The following is a 17,930-nucleotide window of genomic DNA, read 5'->3' as shown; positions in this document are numbered from 1 at the left end:
ACAGTGTTCTGTATTTTTCTTTTGTATAAGCACTACTTGTAATAGTGAAGTCTGAAAGTTTAAGAGGCTAGTACGTTCAGTCAGTCAGTCAAGATGTAGTCAACAGTAGAAACCTCCAACAATCTTTTAGCTGTTGAATTCTGGATCATCTGATAGCAACTGGACAAGGTTGTATAGCAAAAGCTATCTATTTAGAAAAGCTAAAATGACTTACAATTTGAAATGGAGGGAGTAAGTAATTTCCATTGTGTGTGGTCTCTCCTTGGCGTGCCCGTCGGCAGAGTGAGTTATAATCTCCCACTTACCCTCCCCTAACCTTTATAACAGGCACAAGTGCAGTAATATTTTGCTATTGCAGCACATGCTTGTGCCGTGGCTTCTCCTTTCTATTGCCTCTACCTTCCTTCCTCCTCTTCCACCCCCTCAATGCAAGTCATGCTGTGGATGCCAGCAGCCAAGCACAGATTTGCTGCACTTGGGAAGTGGGAAGGGGTCGTGTGTGAGACAGCTCACTGCCGAGTCACTTAGCTAGCTGGACCTCTCTGAGAATGACATCTCTGGCTACCTGCAACCAGCCTCTTCAACCTCTCATCCCCTTCGGTACCTCAACCTTGCCTACAACCAGTTCAATGGCTTGCTGCCTTCTCCCGGGTTCGAGTGCCTCAATAAGGAGCTCACGTACCTCAACCTCTCGTGCTCTGACTTCACCGGCCAGATCCCTGCTGAAATAATGTCTCGTCTTACAAGGTTTTTTTTTTTTTTTTGGATCCCTCCACCCGGAATCCCAATCAGCTGGGCATCATGGAGCCAAGCTTTCATGTCCTGGTCTCAAACCTAAGCATCTGGTGGAGCCAACCTTGATTACATGAAAATGTGATGCGCTTGCTGCATCCACTGATCCTCACCTAGGCTACAAGTGGTTAGCATGACTAGCAGCTCGCTCTCTGGTTCCGTTAACACCTCGTGTCTGCGTCTGCAGTCTCTCACCTATGTCAGCCTTGGTGACAACATGTTGTTCTCTGCTGTTCCTGACTTCTCCAAGATTTCGTCCAACTTGTGTTTCCTGGATCTCGACCCGAATGGACTCGAACTCTCGAAGGGTTGTTCCCACCAGGGATCTTCCAGCTAAGAAGTTTGAAGACGATCAGTTTCTGTGGAAATGGCGACCTGTCAGGATCACTGCTTGATTTCCCCAAGGATATAGTATTTTCCTTCCAAAATGCCAATGTCATCTCTGCTGCTTTACCTGTACCTCTAGGGCCTAGGGGTTTCTTTTTTTTTGAAAGCAGGGCCTAGGGGTTTCTTGGATTACTCAAAAAATGAATTTAGTTCAATTCTTCAAATTTCGCCTCGTATGTGATTGGCACTGAATTCTTTATGGCCTCTGGAAAAAAAATAACTAGAATCACCCCCAAACTCCCTTTGTTTTGTAGTAAGTCTTGTAGCACTTGATCTCACAGTCTTTTTTTTTTGAGGGACTTGATCTCATTGTCTTATTTCTTTGTTTGTTTGGAATTCATGACCATTGTTATAATTAACTTTTACCTGCACTTTCTCCTTCGACGAATTGGTCAATCCAGTAACACCATAAGAGCCAGAACCCTTTCATTCGCAAGGTTTCGTAAACACCATTTGAATTTATCATAGGCTTTCTCAATTTCTACCTTTAAAATGACACCATTGTATATCAAGGGCCACCTTGCTAGTTTGCATGATTTGCCCATCGCCTCCCTATCGAACATTTGACCGGCCGTATATTCTATCACACAATGCTCATGATCTATGTAAGGAATGTATTCTTCCTTCCGATTAAGGATGCAATTAAGAAGAAAAAAATATGCTTAGATATACAGTCGTAAACCTTGATTATATTTCTAAGGAACGAAGTAAATGCTTGCCATGATATCATATTACGAATTCATGATTTTATGACCACGATATGTTCATCTAGGCTCCTACTCGGATCTATATAAACACCACCCGTCCCCTCCATTCACCTCATCACTAAAGCAACCGTTTCCCTTTCATTTGTAGAATTTCATAGAATTGAAGCTAGCTAGGTTCCTGCTTAAGCTAGCACCCTAAGCCAATAGCACGCAAGAAGGTCAGTCTCCAATGGATTGCCAACAGCTCGACTCGGCGTGCGACATACAAGAAGCGTTGCGAGAGCATAATGAAGAAGACCAGCGAGCTCGTCTCGCTCTGCGGTGTCAAGGCATGTGTAGTGGTGTACGGTGAGGGCGAGACCCAGCCAGAGGTTTAACCATCTGCATCAGAGGCCAGGCAGGTCCTGAAAAAATTCGAGGACATGCCAGAGGCTGGCAAGTTTAAGAAGATGCAGAATCAGGAGGACTTCCTCCAGGACCGCATCTCCGAGCTCCGTGACCAGGTATGCAAGTTGGACCGTGAAAATCGTGCCTTAATTCGCTGGTGGAGATGAAGATGGCAAAAGCAAAGGAACGTCTTCAAGCTTCCTACACCTACCCCGAGATACAAACGCTGGCGGAACTAGTAGGGTGATTGGTTGCCTGAATCTAGATCAGCCAGGCTCTCCGGATGCAAGTTGTCTATGATTGGTAGCCTGGTTCAGCTCTTGCGCCTGGCCCGCGCGATGAAAAAGGCTCTTCCGGCCTGGCTCCGCGAATGCGGAAGAAATCGGCGTTTCCTCGCAGCCTGGCTGGCGGGGGCGCAGGGAGCGCACAGGCGCGTGTAAACGATGGCTCGACGGGCATAACCAATCGCTTTCTTCGTTTGACCTGACTGGAACGGACCAGCTAACCAATCAAGCTTGTCCAATCGTAGCCTGATTCTCTCATGCGAGCTAGGCTCTGCCGACCAATCAGGCCTGTCCAATCGTAGCCTGATTTTCTCATGCGAGCTAGGTTCTGCCGAGAAGTGAACCAATCACACCCTAGAGGAACTCCAGTCTCTCCAGCATGGCTGGCTCACCGACCCGGTCCCAAACGAATCGCCGGTAGCAGCAGCGGTGTTGGTCCCAGCAGCTGTGGGTGTGACAAGATCCAACCATAAAATCTGGGTTGTTGCTCAATTAGGTTTCTCATGGACATGGGAAAAGCTTCCTCCCACGGTGGGAGTCATGCTATATGGTTTTAGTTTCATCCAGCGTTTTTCTAGCAAGGATCATGTGTCGTCATTGTTGTTATGTGTCGTAGAATTGCTCGTGTCTGGTGCTCTGTTAGAAGAGAAGTTGTATGGTGTTGCTTAACAATTTTGTGTTCAACAATATGGATGTTTTATTAGCAAGCATTCTTGTATCCCTTTTGGTTCTTCTGATCAATGATATTACTGCCCAGTTGTAATTCTGTGGTGTTGCTTCCTTATTCTAATAATCTTTGATAGATCACAAGAGTGCATCAACTGTGAGGTGTTCCTATGTGAATGATGATGAGTTTGATGAGATGACAATATAGGTGACCACGCCGAGAAAGGGTGCAGGCTTATGTTGCTGCAACCTGTAGTCTATGTAACTATTGAAATTTGAAATATCTACGTTCTGGCATTGAATAGTAACAAATAATATTAGTGGCAATGTTTCCATAATCGTACTCCAAAATGTTAGCCTTGAGCCTATGTCTAGGTTTTTTAAGGCTGCACAAGCTCGTAAAAATGGTTCATAGAAAAAAAGACTGGATTTAGTAACCTAGTTGTTTATTTTCTTTATGTAGTTTCTAGTTTTTATGGTCTTTTAATTTGACTTAGACCTTAGCAAAATAGACCCGACGGCTCGGCCCGACACTCATTTAGGGCCAAGTGTGGTGCTGGTTTTCGCGAAAAAAATGGATGGGCTTGAACCCGGCCCGAATAATATAATGAATTAAATTTACAATAGGAAATGACGGGCGGTTCGGCCCGAGCCCAGCCTAAATTGGGCCTGATTTTGTTGGCCTGGTGGAGTTAGTAGGCGGGCTAGGGCAAAGATTCTGGGTTCGAAAAAACCGGGTTTTTAGCCGGCCCGCCCTGAGGTTTGTTCAGGTCTAATTTGACTCGTATGATAATATTTCAGTATTAATTTGACTCATACGATGATATTTCGGTATTCCAAGATATTAGCTGGATTCAAGATACAGAATGGGTTGAAGTATGAAAGTGGAAGAAGATACGGGGTGCATGGTTGTAATGGCACGAATTCAATTAACCTATGCTCTGATTACATCTTTTCACAAATCCTTTTTGATACTTTTCAAAAACAACTCCTTTTTCGAAAAAGTACTTTTTCCAACTCTGAACGAACCAGACCAGAATGATATGGAATCGCACTCGTAGCACCCGAACAACTGCGCATCTGCTCTATGTCCTGTTCTTCGGTTCTTCCCCGAGTTCATGCTGTTCCTTCCCCAAATCTATCCAATTCCCAGCTCTATCCGTCCAAATCTCTAGCTGAACCCTAACACAAATCGACCTCGCACCCCGGCTGACGCGGAATCGCATTCGCAGCACCCGAGCAACTGCGGAGCCATGGAGGACCGGCTGAGCAGCCTCCCCGACGACCTCCTCCACTCCATCCTCCGTGGCGTCCCGCTCAAGCACGCCGCCCGTACCAGCGCTCTCTCCCGGCGATGGGTGGCCCACTGGATCCGCGCGCTCGCCGCCTCCCCGGTTCTCGACTTCACCGACAGCAACTTCGCCTGCGGCCAGCCGCCGGCGCGGGCTGCGGCCACGGTGGATCGATGCCTCCGGCTACACGCCGAGCATGGCACGCCGCTCCACGTGTTCCGTGTGGCGCTGGTGTCCCCGTCGGTGCCGGGCGACGGCGCGTTCGGGCGGGACGTCGTCGGGTGGATCGCGGCCGCCGTGACGAGGGGCGCTAGGGAGGTGGAGGTGGACCTGACGCCGTCGCAGGAGGACGCCAACCCAGGAAGCGCGGCGTTCCTGGAGCTCCCCCGCGACCTGTTCCGGGCCAGGAACTCGCTGGAGCGGCTCGCGCTCGGCCGGCTCAGCCTCCGCGCCGTTCCGCTCCCGGCGGCCGGGCTCGCCGGCCTCCGCTCGCTCTCCCTCAGCCACGCCGACGTCACCGACGAGGCGCTCCGGGGCGTGCTCGCCAACTGCGGCGCGCTCGAGTCCCTGAGCCTGAGGTGCTGCTCCCTCCTCACCACGGTGAGCGTCGCCAGCGAACGGCTGCGGGTCCTGGAGCTCCTGGGCTGCCGGTCCGTGCGCGAGCTCCGGGTCGCCGCGCCCGCGCTCGAGTCGTTCGCCCTGTACGGCAACGTCATCCTGAGCGTCACCGACTGGTTCGACTCTGTCGCCGTCGACTTCGGCGCCGCGCCGGCGCTGCGGGACGTGTACCTGTCGCAAATGGACTGCTGCGGTTCCCTGGACCGCAACATCGACTACTACTACCCCTTCGTGTACCATGTCCCGCAAGCCCGGATCTTGACGCTCTGCTCCGTCGGCTTGGTGGTACCGATTTTTTCACTGGACTCGGATGATGATAATCACTTCGATCATTTTCCTTATGCACACTTAAACGGCGATGATAGCGCATATATCGACATGCCCAACCTCCAAGAGTTGCAGCTGCTGATGGGCTCCCTAGAAGAAGAAATGAGCACACAGGACCCTCGATTCCCTGAGCGCGTGTACTATTTCTTCAACTACACCTCGCTTCCAGTCCTCGAACGGCTCTTTATCCGTGTAAGAAAAGCTCTCTCTCTCTCTCTCTCTCTCTCTCTCTCTCTCTCTCTCTCTCTCCCCCAAACTTTGAGTTGAGAAAATAATTTCGGAACTGTTTAAGCTGAATTCGCTTTTGTAACTGCAGCTCGCCAGCAATCCTGCAAATGGAAGCAGCTCGGAGCCCGACGAGGACGACGACGATGCAGAGATCAGATTCGGCCCCCACGAGATCGTCCTCGGCCAGCTGACTTTCATCAAGGTTGTGAATTTCAGGGGGACATGGCGCGAGCGGCGGCTCGTCGCGTACTTGCTGAAGAGGGCTCCTATCCTCGAGCAGCTGGTGTTGGTCACGGTGGGAGGAGAGGGAGCCCCGGGAGACGAGCAACCGGAGAACATCAAGGAATGGGTGTCGGAGCTGCAGAAGGCGTCGTGCGAGGCGCGCATCACCGTGTGCCGCCCAAGCGAAGACGATAGCCCGAACCATGCCCACACGAGGTTCTTCCATGAGGAGTATTGCTGCACATGAATATGATGGCTTTGTACCAAAATTATGTTCAATTGTTTTAGGGTGCTCGATTTGCTTTATTCTACTATCTTTTAGTATTGTACCATGTAATGTTACATTGTTGTGACAATGGTGTGAATGATGTTGAGGGCAAACTAGCGTTACATTGCTGGAACTGGTTGCTATTGCTGTTGGTCAAATGCTAAGGGCCTGTCAGAGATAAATTGCTGCTGCTATTCAGAGGAATCAGGATGGTGTGGCATAACAGGAACCAGGTCGTCCAGGAGGGCGAAAAGGTGCTAGTTGAATCCTCCTCATTCAGCTTTCTGGACAGTACTATGATACACTCTGTAATCTTCAGAAGAATTCAGACGTACTGAACTTCAACGGGAATTCTCTGTTCCTAGAATATTTTCAGGGGCTCGGGGCATTCTAATTTCTAAACCAGAGAAGGGCTGGAGTGCGCCAGCCACGGAAAGGGAAGGTGAAAAACCAATGTTGATGCTACGTTTTCGTCGGAGAAGGTCCAGTTGTCTTCTGAATTCTGGCTCTGGCCAGGTGCGCGATTCTTTAGCAGATGCTGAAGGAAGCTGAATGAATCACGAGGAGCTTGTTTGGGCCGACGAAGGCCCCGGACCGTCACGCGGCCCAGATAACTGGTGGAAACGGCGAGCCTGGCGAGATCGCGTGGACGCGACCGATCCGACGGCCCACGTCGACCCGCCTCCGCTATAAATGAACATACCCACCCAAACCCTACCTCTCACCAAACTACCCCTCCCGTCCCTGTTGCGCCGCCCATGTTCGTCTCCTCTCGTCCAGACTGTCGATCTGCTCCTGTTGCAGTCTCGATTAGGCGCTGATTCCAGTCTCGAATTTGTTCTTCTCTGGATGCAATCTGTTTCTGTTTCTCGTGCGCGTGTGTTCTTCTTTCTTCTGTTTCTGGTGTGGTTTTGGTGGAGAGATTTCGAAAATTGACATCCAACTTTTGAGTTTACGCCTTAGGTTTGATACGCACATGTAAAGAGGCCCCGAGTTCTGATCCTGAATACTCGGGCTCCTAACCTTGGTGTGCGAGAGTTTACGCCCGGCGAATCACGTATATCCGGGCGCGCAGTGCTTCCCCGGCCTGCTCGCTCTGCTTGTGATTTGCCGCACATTTTATATAACTTCCACGGTTTTGTTTCAGAACTGATTGATGCTTGGCGCAGAACTGATTGATGCTTGTTTTATATAACTTCCGCACGTTTTATTGCTCCGTTCAACTAAACTGCTGCTCCCAGGAGGTTGCTCGTGAAGCAATTCGATGTTGTCTACGATCCTACGGCGCAGTCTGAATGTCCTGCACTCCTGCTTTGCTCTGCTTCTGCTGAAAAACAAAATGCTTTGCTTAGCTTATGCTAAAAAGACAGAACAATTCGTTGATGTGACTACAGTTACGGCGCAGCCTGGCACACCGAAGTTCGAAATATTGATAGGATCTGAACATGAAATAAGTTCTGGTTACAAAATGATAAAATGTTTCATAAAGAGTATTACATTTTGGTTTTAAAATAAATAAATTTGATTTAATAAAAAAAATGTTAGAGCCCGTTTGGTATGGTTAAGTTCCACTGAGAAACGTTTCAGATTCAGTTTCTCTATATAGAAAAGAATCTCATTTTCTTAGAAAATTCATAAGAGATAAATAGGCTTCACAAAAAATATCAAAACTTTTTGTGTGTGAGGAGCATCTCAAATAACATCTATTTTGACTATAATTTCACTTGTAAAGAATAAATAGTAAAAAATGTTTCAGATTCAGTTTCACTATATATATAGAAAAGAACCTCATTTTCTTAGAAAATTCATAGAAATAAATAGGCTTCACAAAAAATATCAAAACTTTTTGTGTGTGAGGAGCATCTCAAATAGGATCCATTTTGACTATAATTTCACTTGTAAAGAATAAATAGTAAAAGAGGACTGACCAGAGGAGATGGTTGGGAACGGTGAATCGTAATCATGCGAAAGGTGAGAAACGTTCCCACTCCTAGGTAGAAAAGAGAAACATCCTCCGTGTGTTTGTTTCTCGCTTCTAGGCAAAAAAGAGAAACGTTTCCCAGTCCTAGGCAAAAAAGAGAAACGTTTCCTGTGTGTTTGGTTACTGGGTTGGAGTGGGTCAGACCCTCATCGTCTCGCGTTTGGTTGGGAATGAAGTGGGTTACGTTGAGGGGCGCTGGCCGGAGGGGGGGCGGCGCAGGCGGGGCGCGGCACAGGCGGAGCGAGAGGCCGGCTGCAGTGGAGGAAGCCGACGGCGGGGCAGAGCAAGAGGTCTTCGGCGGCGGGGCAGAGCAGGCGGGGCGCCGCACAGGCAGAGCGGGAGGCTGGCCGCGGTGGAGGAAGCTGACGGGGCGGAGCATGAGGAGGAGGTCGGCGGCGCGCGGGGAGGAGGAGGCGGCCGGCGGTGCCCGGGCGTCGGGGAGGAGTTGAGGGTGCCGGGAGGAGAGGAGGCCAGGCGGCCCCAGGAAGGAGGAGGATGGAGGGAGTTAAAAAAAGAGAGGCTGACAGGTGGGCCCCGCAGCTGACAGATGGGGCCCATAGCTAAAGGTTTTAAAAGGACATCCATTCCAACCCTCTCAACCTTTTCAACCGTTTGGCATATATTCTAGTGATTCTCAGTAGAAATAGAAACGTTTTTGCTAGTCAAACGCACCTATAGTAATATTTAGGAAGTTCCATATTAAGGAACTCACTTTGGCAATTGTATCTTCTTGCCCAAGAAACTATGGCTTATATTCATTTCAAAATTTTATTCTGTATACGGTTTGGTTAATATGTACTAAAAATTTCTAGGAAATAAGAGCCTTGTTTAGTTCCCAATTTGGGAGTGCCAAAGTTGGGATTTTACCATAAATGCGCAACTGTAGCATTTCATTTGTATTTGTGAATTATTGTCCCAACATTGACTAATTATACTCAAAAGATTCGTCTCGCAAAGTACAACAAAATTGTGCAATTAGTTTTTGATTTCGTCTACATTTAGTACTCCATGCATGTACCGCAAGTTTGATGTGACGAGAATCTTCTTTTTGCATAGTGCCAAAGTTGGGAATTTGGGGGTAACTAAACATGGCCCAAGTTTTGAAATAATGGATGTTCAACAACCTACAGTGTCGAGACATTGTTTTATATGCTCCGGCTTGTGGCATTGGTATAAATAAGATTTAAAAGATAATAATTCACCTTCCCATATGCTTACAATAACGGTGCAGGCAACGATCAAGCATCACTAGTTCGCTACTAAGGATAGAATCGCTGCGCTAGACCTAGCTTTTCATTTTGAGCCTTGCACGAATCCTAGATGGCTATCAAGGTGACCTTGTGTTTACTTTTGGATTTAGATATTAAGGTTACTCCCCCGTTCAAAAAATTTTTTAGTCTATTTTATGATCTTCTCAAAATTCTCGTCACTCCATATTTCTTTCTCGTGCATACATATAAGAACAGGTCATGTTTGTTTTAGCTAAGGATTCGAAAAAGAGGCTTGTAGGTGTTTTTTTTTAAGGTAAACATGAGGGGAATCCCCTACAGATCTCATTTACATTAGAGGAAGCTGTACAAAATTCAAGAACTGAACAAAACAAAAGAAGAAACTAAGGTTAAAAAAAAGTGGAGAGCTAGGATGTACGAAGATTTCTTAAGCTCTCGAGCTTTTACTACCGTTTATTCCAGTTCCTCACGGAAGCTGGTCTTCCAAAAACTCAAAGGTCATGCTTCCCATCGAAGATGATTCCATTCCTATGCGTCCAGGTAACCCATATGTCAATTGTCAATGATCACTATCTCCTTAAAAACACTACATCTTGAAGATAATCTTGCATGTCCAATTCTTTCATGCAGAGGTCGCCAAGATTCCAAATAACTCCCACAAGCGCCAACACCAGGAGCTAAAAGCACATTCAAAGAATAGGTGTTGCGGAGTTCCTTTTGCACTTTGGCAACATAACACACAATTATAGGAAAGCACCGCAAAGTGCTTCCTTCTGAAGAGGTTGCGAGTGGGGTTTTTCGTTCTTTTGCTTGAGGTCGTCTGCAGCTGCCTGTGTGGCATCTTATTCTTAGGGCTGCCCTTTGTAATTCTGCTCTTCTACTTAATGAAAAACATGTTATGCACGTCTTAAAAGAAAGGTTGCGAGTGTTCAACCTATCCAATAAAAACAACTAGAAGAAGAATTTATGCTTTTTGGGACAACCACTTTTTCACAAGCACTTGAATGGTTTTGCTGCGGAAGTACTTCCAACTAGAGCCTTGTATGCTTTCTTACATGTGTATTCTCCTCTTCGCCAAATATAGCTCCACCAGTCATTTCCTAGATCATTAAATTGTAGAGTATCAATCTAAGTTATGAAATTGTGATCATTAAATTGTAGAGTATCAATCAAGTTATGAAATTGTTCTGATGCAATGACTGTAAGGGGAAGATGGAAGTTATCAACAGGATCATGAGTTAGCAAGTGAGCCATAAGAGTCACTTAAAACATGTGTTAAGGCAAAATAGCCAAATATATACCTCAACTTTGTCCAAGAGTCACTTAAGCCCCTAGAGTATTAAATCGGACATCTAAGCCCTTCAACCTTTCTTATTGGGTCAAAATGGTCCCTGAGCTATCGTGGCACGCCACATGCTCATGCCATGTCAATTGTGAGCATCCTTGGATGAGTTAGCATGTTGTCATTGTTTCATTTACCCCTTATTTTGTGAAACTAGAAATGATACTTGATGTTAACTCAATGCATGGACCACAATATACCTGTCATTCTTAGGTTGCTTGAGAAGGAACGGACAAGCATAATAAATCGTATTGTGTCTTCATGAATTTTGTGAAATGAGAGGAATCAAAATGTACCTGTAGCAATAAATAAATAAATAAATAAAGCAACATGCTTAATGCACAAAATGCAACAAAGATGAATTCCAAATCATTCTATTTCTTTCCAACATGAAATACATTTGATGATGGTTAAAGTAATCGAATAGGTCAGTTAATAGCTCGACCTTTTCTTATAGAACGAACAACAATGCGATGCCTTAACCAATCATCTCCAAAATTTTATCAAAAAAAGATTAAATTGAAATTTATGAAGTGCATACATAGCCATTAATATAATGCAAAGCCAGGTGGTAAAAGAGGCGATTCCAACATGCAAACATGGCACGAATACATGTCATACCTTGTCAGCCTAGGGATCATTTTGACCCAGCAAAGAAACTTGAAGGATTTGAATGGCCTATTTGATACTACTTCGCACACCAACTTGAAAATGCGAGCATAGTACCGTGGTGGGTAAATGTATTTGGCAAAAGCGCAGAGAGTGTGGGATGGATATTCAAAAACTGGGTTTTTTTTTCAGCTAGAGATTATAAAAGCTAGAATTTATAATCTCTGGCTAAAACAAACATGACTTCAGGAGAAGATTAATTGAGGGTGAAATTGTCTCTCTCTTTTTATCTCCATAACTTTTGTGTCCAACTCTAAAACAACTATGGTGAATGTGAGGTGTGTATCTTATTCTTATAAGCTTTAAGCATTGACCTATTGCCAAGTTAAGATTACCCCACGGAGCTTACTCAAGCCACGTTTCGAGCTATGTTGCCACATTTTACGTCTACTGTCAGAAAACTGTGTTTTTGATGTGTTGCCAAGCTTTCTCAAGCCGAGCTCGAGCTCAATCGAGCATTGGCTGCGCTAGCTCGAGCGAACTCTAGAGCTTCAAACCCGACATAGATCCTCAATCGACTCGGCTCGCGCGCCTAGATTATCATTGATCACATGAAAAGATGACATGGTTAATTTCAAGTTCCAACCAATACTTTTTTGGAGTTAATTGTACCCACCATACAACAACTTGTCAGGCGGGTGCAGATTGGTCCAACAACTTGTAAAATGCTCAATTTAGTACAATAACTTGTCAGGTGGGTGCAGATTGGTCCAACAACTTGGAAAATGCTCAATTTAGTTCAATAACTTAGCAAATTTGTGCACCTACAGTCCAAACATCACAACGAGAACGTAATAAGAAAAGTAGATGGGCATGTAAATTTTATTCCAATCAATAATTCTTACTTTTTGTCAATAAAAGTCATTAATCGTGACCTGTCTGTTGCTTCTCAATTGTGTACATAACTTATTTGTTCATTAGTTAAAATTGAATAAAATTTTAGAATTACATCATTGGTATTACCGAAAAACTAAAGTCCACATGAGACATGTGACCTTGGGTTTGTTCTGCACTTCTGCTCATGTATTCAATAACCGTAGAGAAGTATGTATGTTTCTAGTTTCGCTCAGCTTTACTTTCTAAACAAGTACATGTGGCTTTAAACAATATTTACGTCAAACTTTATGCATTAATATATTGGTTTTTTTAGTTGAACAGAAATGCATATAATCAAAATGTAAAACATTGAGGTGAACTTGTCAATATTGAATATAAAATTAAATATTTCTACATAAAATTAAATCATTGTATAAAAAATAATTAATACGAAGTCATAGCATTAATTTCGTAAGCACTGAAGGTTTTAGTCCTAGCTAAATACGTTACCCTTGCGACACGAATATCAATAACAAATAATGTTTAAAAACTTGTTCTGATGTGAATATCCTCTGGCCCGATATTAGCAAATATATTGCTTGTTGGACTACAGATGCACCGATTTACCAATTTACTATACTAATTTGAACATTTTACAAGTTTTTGAACAAATCCGCACCCACATGCGAAGTTATTGTATAGATTGAGCACTTTACGAGTACGTACAGTGTTTGTTTAGAAAAATCTCCCGGCACGAAGTACAGGGAGCAAGCTCTGAGCGCCGTCACCAGACCAAACCACCTCGTCCTGGCTCTCCTGCCCCGTCAGAACGGCTCGAACGAACCGCGGGCGATCCTCCTCCGTGATATCGTGCCGTGCGCTGCCGCTGCGCCCTCTTCGCCGTGCACGACATGCCGGCCGGCCAGCCGCAGGCGTCGTTTCAACCCTCGCAATCATGGGCGCGGGAGGAGGAAGAGGACGCCATTGCCAATTCCAGGACAGCTCACCGGCCGATCGAACTGTTTCGCTGTCAGGGCAACGAGCTGGGGCAGAGAGCCGTACGAGGGATCGTGCATTGAGCTGAGCGGAGGGACGGGAGGAGTGCACGGCGGCGCGACGCCCCAGTCAGGCCCGTGATGTCCCCCATCGTTTCTTTTTCATCTTTTGTGCTTAGACAGATTTTCCTCAACGGAAAGGCGCCCTGTCAGAGGACGAGGAATCTCCGACGTGGAAAACAGCATAAACAACATGGCTGTCAGCTTTCAGGATCACCCACCGTGTACCTACAAAGCCTACATTTGGTCCAGCATACACGACTTTATTTATACCTGATGATATACTGATAACAATCGACACTAATTTGCTCTGCCGTCAGTGAGTCATTCAGGAACCTTTGGTTTGAAATTACATACGCGTGTTATCGCAGAGACAAAAACGTTGAAATCGTTTGGTCAGCGTGTCCCATGTCTGTGTGCATACGTGGACGCATATCAATCCATGATTTTTTGGCATTGATTTCCCACGTAGTAGCTAGCAGCAAAGATCGCGAAATGCATGTGCCGCGTGACCACATTTCCTTATCCGATCGTAGCCTGTCCCTTTCAAAAAAAGATCCGCAGATGATGATAACCAAGAGCATTCAAGTGTTTTTCCAGAAATGCAGGCTATTCAATTCCCCCACCGACCTACTTCCCCTTCAGAAATGGCATCTATAAAGATCCCCCCATACATCAAGCAAGCACATCCCTGTCCGCCTCCCTCTCCCTTTCCCAGCAGCAGCTCTCTCCTCTCTTCCTCCCCCAGCCGTGGCTGCAAGCTCAGCCATGGCGGCTGCTCGGCCGGCGTCGCCGGATCGATCGATGGACTCGCCCGCGGCCTAACATTAGGCTCGGGGACTATGGTGCAGCCAAGGATGACTTGCCGATCGACAGATGCTTCGCTTCCTCCATCTGATCGTCAGATCACTGGATGCGTGTGCTGATCGATCGGCCATCGGCAAGTTGTCCTTGGCTACACCGTAGCCCCTGCTCCTGATGTAAGGCCTTGTCTGCGGCGACACACTTTTCCATCTGATGATGATCAGGGCAAGATCAAGGCAACATCCATCAAACTATACCAGCTGCTCCAAGCATGGTAATTTCTTCCCTGATTCGAGTTCTTCCCTGATGGATATCTTCGGTTCAGAGTTGAGCGTGCCTTCCTTGTCCTTGCTCGGGTAGATTAGTTAGCTTCAATAATGCATGCGTGCGTCCTTTTTTTAGCAAAAGGACGCGTAAATCTCCTTTGCGTGTTCTTGATGAAAACGCCTAGATACGTCGGCATCGCCGCTTAATGTCACAGGAGACTACAGCGAGAGTCAAACGTACAGGAGATAACGAGATAAGATGTGTACGTCTGGGCATGGCACCTCGATCTTATCCGGACACTGGATGTACATGCACAACTCTGCCCGATCCAGGAGCTCGATTTTTATGGTAGCAGCGCAGGGTCTCATTTTTCTTTGCTTTTGGCAACTGTGTGTACGATTGGTAATTTGTACACTTGCTGGAGCAAGCAGTATTATATCTGACGAGAGAAGAACTGCAGGCCGTGTGATAGGAAGCTCTTGCGAATTGCGGCGGGCATTGCCGCCAAGGCCATGCACAAATGCAACTTTTCTAGTGCCAACTTGCGGCTCAGCTAGCTGGTCAACGTCTCGGCCTCAAGCTAGTGGTGATCACTTATCACTCAGTACATACTCAATTGATTTGCTTGGTAGTATTTATTAAAATTTAGTCGAATTAGAGTTTCAGTTTGTTTCGGTTTCGGTGTTTTTTTTTAATTTTACAGTTGCTGTTTGTTTCATCATCGGCAAGTTTTTGGCAAAGTTCTTTAGGCGTTTGCATCCTCGGGTATAACGATTGCGCCATCTTGTCGGCCTGGACCTTACTCTTCGATGTCAGAACAGAGCGCGTTTGTGAAGCACAATCCGTGAACAAAGGTTTTGGTGTTTCATCTTGTTCGCCACATGTCTATTGTTTGCATTGATCGTATTAAATTCTCTTATATTGAAATATTTGTTTGCGTTGATCATTTTGGCCGTCAATCGAAGTTTAATATCAAACTATGGCAATGGCTTTGAGTCAACACAGCTCTACTTCCCACACATCTTGACCAAGCTGATTATTTGACGCTTATATAGGTAGGACTTGGTATGTTTGGTAGAGCTCCATTTGATTCTGATTCATTATGGAAACTGATTCTCTAAGAAAAGTGATTATGTGGCTGAAAGTGATTCTCTTTGATTCTTTAGCATAAACTCTTAAAATCAAGATGGAGAATCACTTCACAGAATCAGGAGAAGTTACTTTTTTCGGCTCACAGCTTCTTAGTTCATTTTAGAGAATCACTTCACATAATCAGAAGGAATTACTTACCTCTGAGAAACTGTTTGGCAGAGCTCCTACTGGAATCAGCGGAGAATCAGCTGTGGGAGTAAGCAATGATGAATTCCAAATCATTCTGTTTCTTTCCAACATGAAATACATTCGATGATGGTTAAATTAACTCACGGCAATGGCATAATCGCTGGCGTGCGCTGCTTGCCCATGGCTCTCCATTGATTGGCGTACTGCCGCTTGCGTGTGTTCGCACGGCCGCCTGAATCGAAGGGGAGTAGAGTTCGCAGCGCCTGCCTGCCTCGCCTCGTGACGACGTCTAGGCCAGCTGTGCACGTATCATTGCCTTGCCTGCATCGATTTCAAATCCTGAGCGAGATTTGCTGCAGGTAGATTTGAATCCTTTGGCAGATTTGCTACGGTCGCGATAGCTCAGACTCCTCGAAGATGTCAATCGAACATACAGAGAGGGCGAGAGGCTGCCTGTACACTTGCCCCCGATTAAATCAATTGGCTCGGATTTGCCCGGGTAGTGGTAGCACGGCCACATACCTGGTGAATTCAGAACAATTAATCAATATGGTGGCCGGGATTAGATTGCAGAAGATATGCACATCTGCATGCTCGGTTGAAACTGAACTGATCCTAAGCTCACTCGCAATGCGCTAAAAGAAAATCTTAGCTGGGGACAAGCAGGTATGTTTCGTTGTTACAATTACTGGAATACCTAACATGAAGTTCTATTTGTTCTTATCTTCGCTTGATAGGTTCATTCTAAATCTGAGTTAGAAATTTGATTTATGCTGGTAGGCTCGTAAGGTTTCAACCGAAAGGAATACAGAAATGATAGATTTCTGATAATCCATAGTACATTATTGTACAAGTGTGGCCCAGCTCGTTGCCGCCCATGCTTAAGAAAGCTGCCCCTCTCTTAACTGCACATCACGCCATCTTTATCCACCTTCCAATCACCAGAATGAATTAGGATTTTTTGTCTTGAACATGCTAAACACATCCAATGGAGTAATGAATACAAGATAAAGCACCACTGTTTCATTTGATATAGAAAATTCTCGGTTCAAAATTGTTGACATCTATTGTATCGACACTTTGTTGTGGAAAACTACTTGCGAGGTTGAAAAGAAGAGGAAAAAAAATTGACGATCAACTCATTTGGCATACCCAAATGCACTGGGGAACGAGCATGGATCAATGCAAAAAGACCCCGGGGGCTCAGGGACTAAACCGAGAAAACAACTTTCTCCCCTGGCCATGTTGGTCTCCTCGCATCGCACAACACCCTTCTCTCTCCTCCAAACTTCCTCCCCCTTCCTCGCCGCCTTTGCACTCCCATCCCCTCGACAAGGCATACTAACTCTTTTTGGGGGGATGATTGTCCTATATGCGGAGCGCTGCAGTATAAGATCAGACGAGATAATCCTGGTGATGTTGAGGGGAAGTGAGATGATCCTATGTGCGGAACGCTGAGCTGGATTACTAGTGTTGAGAAATTCCTAAACCTAGGGATAATTATAGGCTCATACCAAATACCCTGAAGGATCAAGGTTATATAAAGGAACATGTACTCATCTATTATAAATATAAGAGAACTAGTTCCACCTACATTGTCTCCTGTATGCTCATCTTGGGTGCTACTGGGAACGGATACGGGTGATCTTCTACATTTTCCTCACTGTCGGTGTTTAGGCGCAACAACCTACCGAGGGGGGGTGCCCGAGGTAGTGTTTAGTGCGTGGGACTCGTTGAGATCAGGAACTTGAATGTGAATTCAAACACACGATTTAGACAGGTTCGGGCCGCTTAGATCGCGTATGTGTTGTATTTGATTGACCTCACCTTGTATTGCCAGGATAGGGTTACAAGTCGGTTGTTTACAAGAATACTAGTCGGATTCGACTAGTGAGTCCTACTCTAATTGCTACGAGTAGTTTCCTAATCCTCGACTAGTTCTTATCCTCCACGTAGATCACACCATCCTGCACCTAATTGTTCCTTTCTCTCTCTTTTCTCTTTCTTCTTCTTCTCTCTTTTCTCTTTCTTCTTCTTGTGTTCTTTCTAATAATGTTTTCTCTCCCTTCCGCAGCAACAGCATCTTTCCATGATTTAGACATTGATGATGATACAGTGTTTAATACGGACTTTCTGCCCTTAATAAATTGAAGGGGAAAAGGGGAAAACAAACCGCCCACCTTTTGACTGTTCAGGTGAGTCAAAAGGAGTTGGATGTTGTAAATCTATGCAAATGTTTCGTTTTGACAATTTCCCCCAATTTTTTGTAAAGCCAATTTCTGCACAAGGATTTAACCAACTTCAGTTG

General features: G+C 45.6%; 1 protein-coding gene and 1 long non-coding RNA gene across 2 annotated transcripts; both read left to right on the top strand.

Annotated features, from left to right (window-relative positions):
• Window positions 1-4,181: 4,181 nt before the first annotated feature.
• Window positions 4,182-6,311, top strand: LOC117854422 (putative F-box/LRR-repeat protein At4g15060). Its single transcript, XM_034736604.2, has 2 exons — window positions 4,182-5,652; window positions 5,777-6,311. Exons 1-2 carry the CDS (start codon window positions 4,477-4,479, stop codon window positions 6,155-6,157), a joined length of 1,557 nt encoding a protein of 518 aa, XP_034592495.1. The 5' UTR covers window positions 4,182-4,476; the 3' UTR covers window positions 6,158-6,311.
• A 7,288-nt stretch (window positions 6,312-13,599) lies between these two features.
• Window positions 13,600-17,215, top strand: LOC117854902 (uncharacterized). Its single transcript, XR_004640395.2, has 2 exons — window positions 13,600-14,927; window positions 15,045-17,215. It is a non-coding gene; the product is annotated as an uncharacterized lncRNA (long non-coding RNA).
• Window positions 17,216-17,930: the final 715 nt, after the last annotated feature.

The sequence above is a fragment of the Setaria viridis genome, chromosome 5 (assembly GCF_005286985.2).
Source record: "Setaria viridis chromosome 5, Setaria_viridis_v4.0, whole genome shotgun sequence".
Lineage (NCBI taxonomy): Eukaryota > Viridiplantae > Streptophyta > Magnoliopsida > Poales > Poaceae > Setaria > Setaria viridis.
Note: the sequence above shows the minus strand (reverse complement) of the source record. Positions and strands in the feature narration are given on the sequence as shown.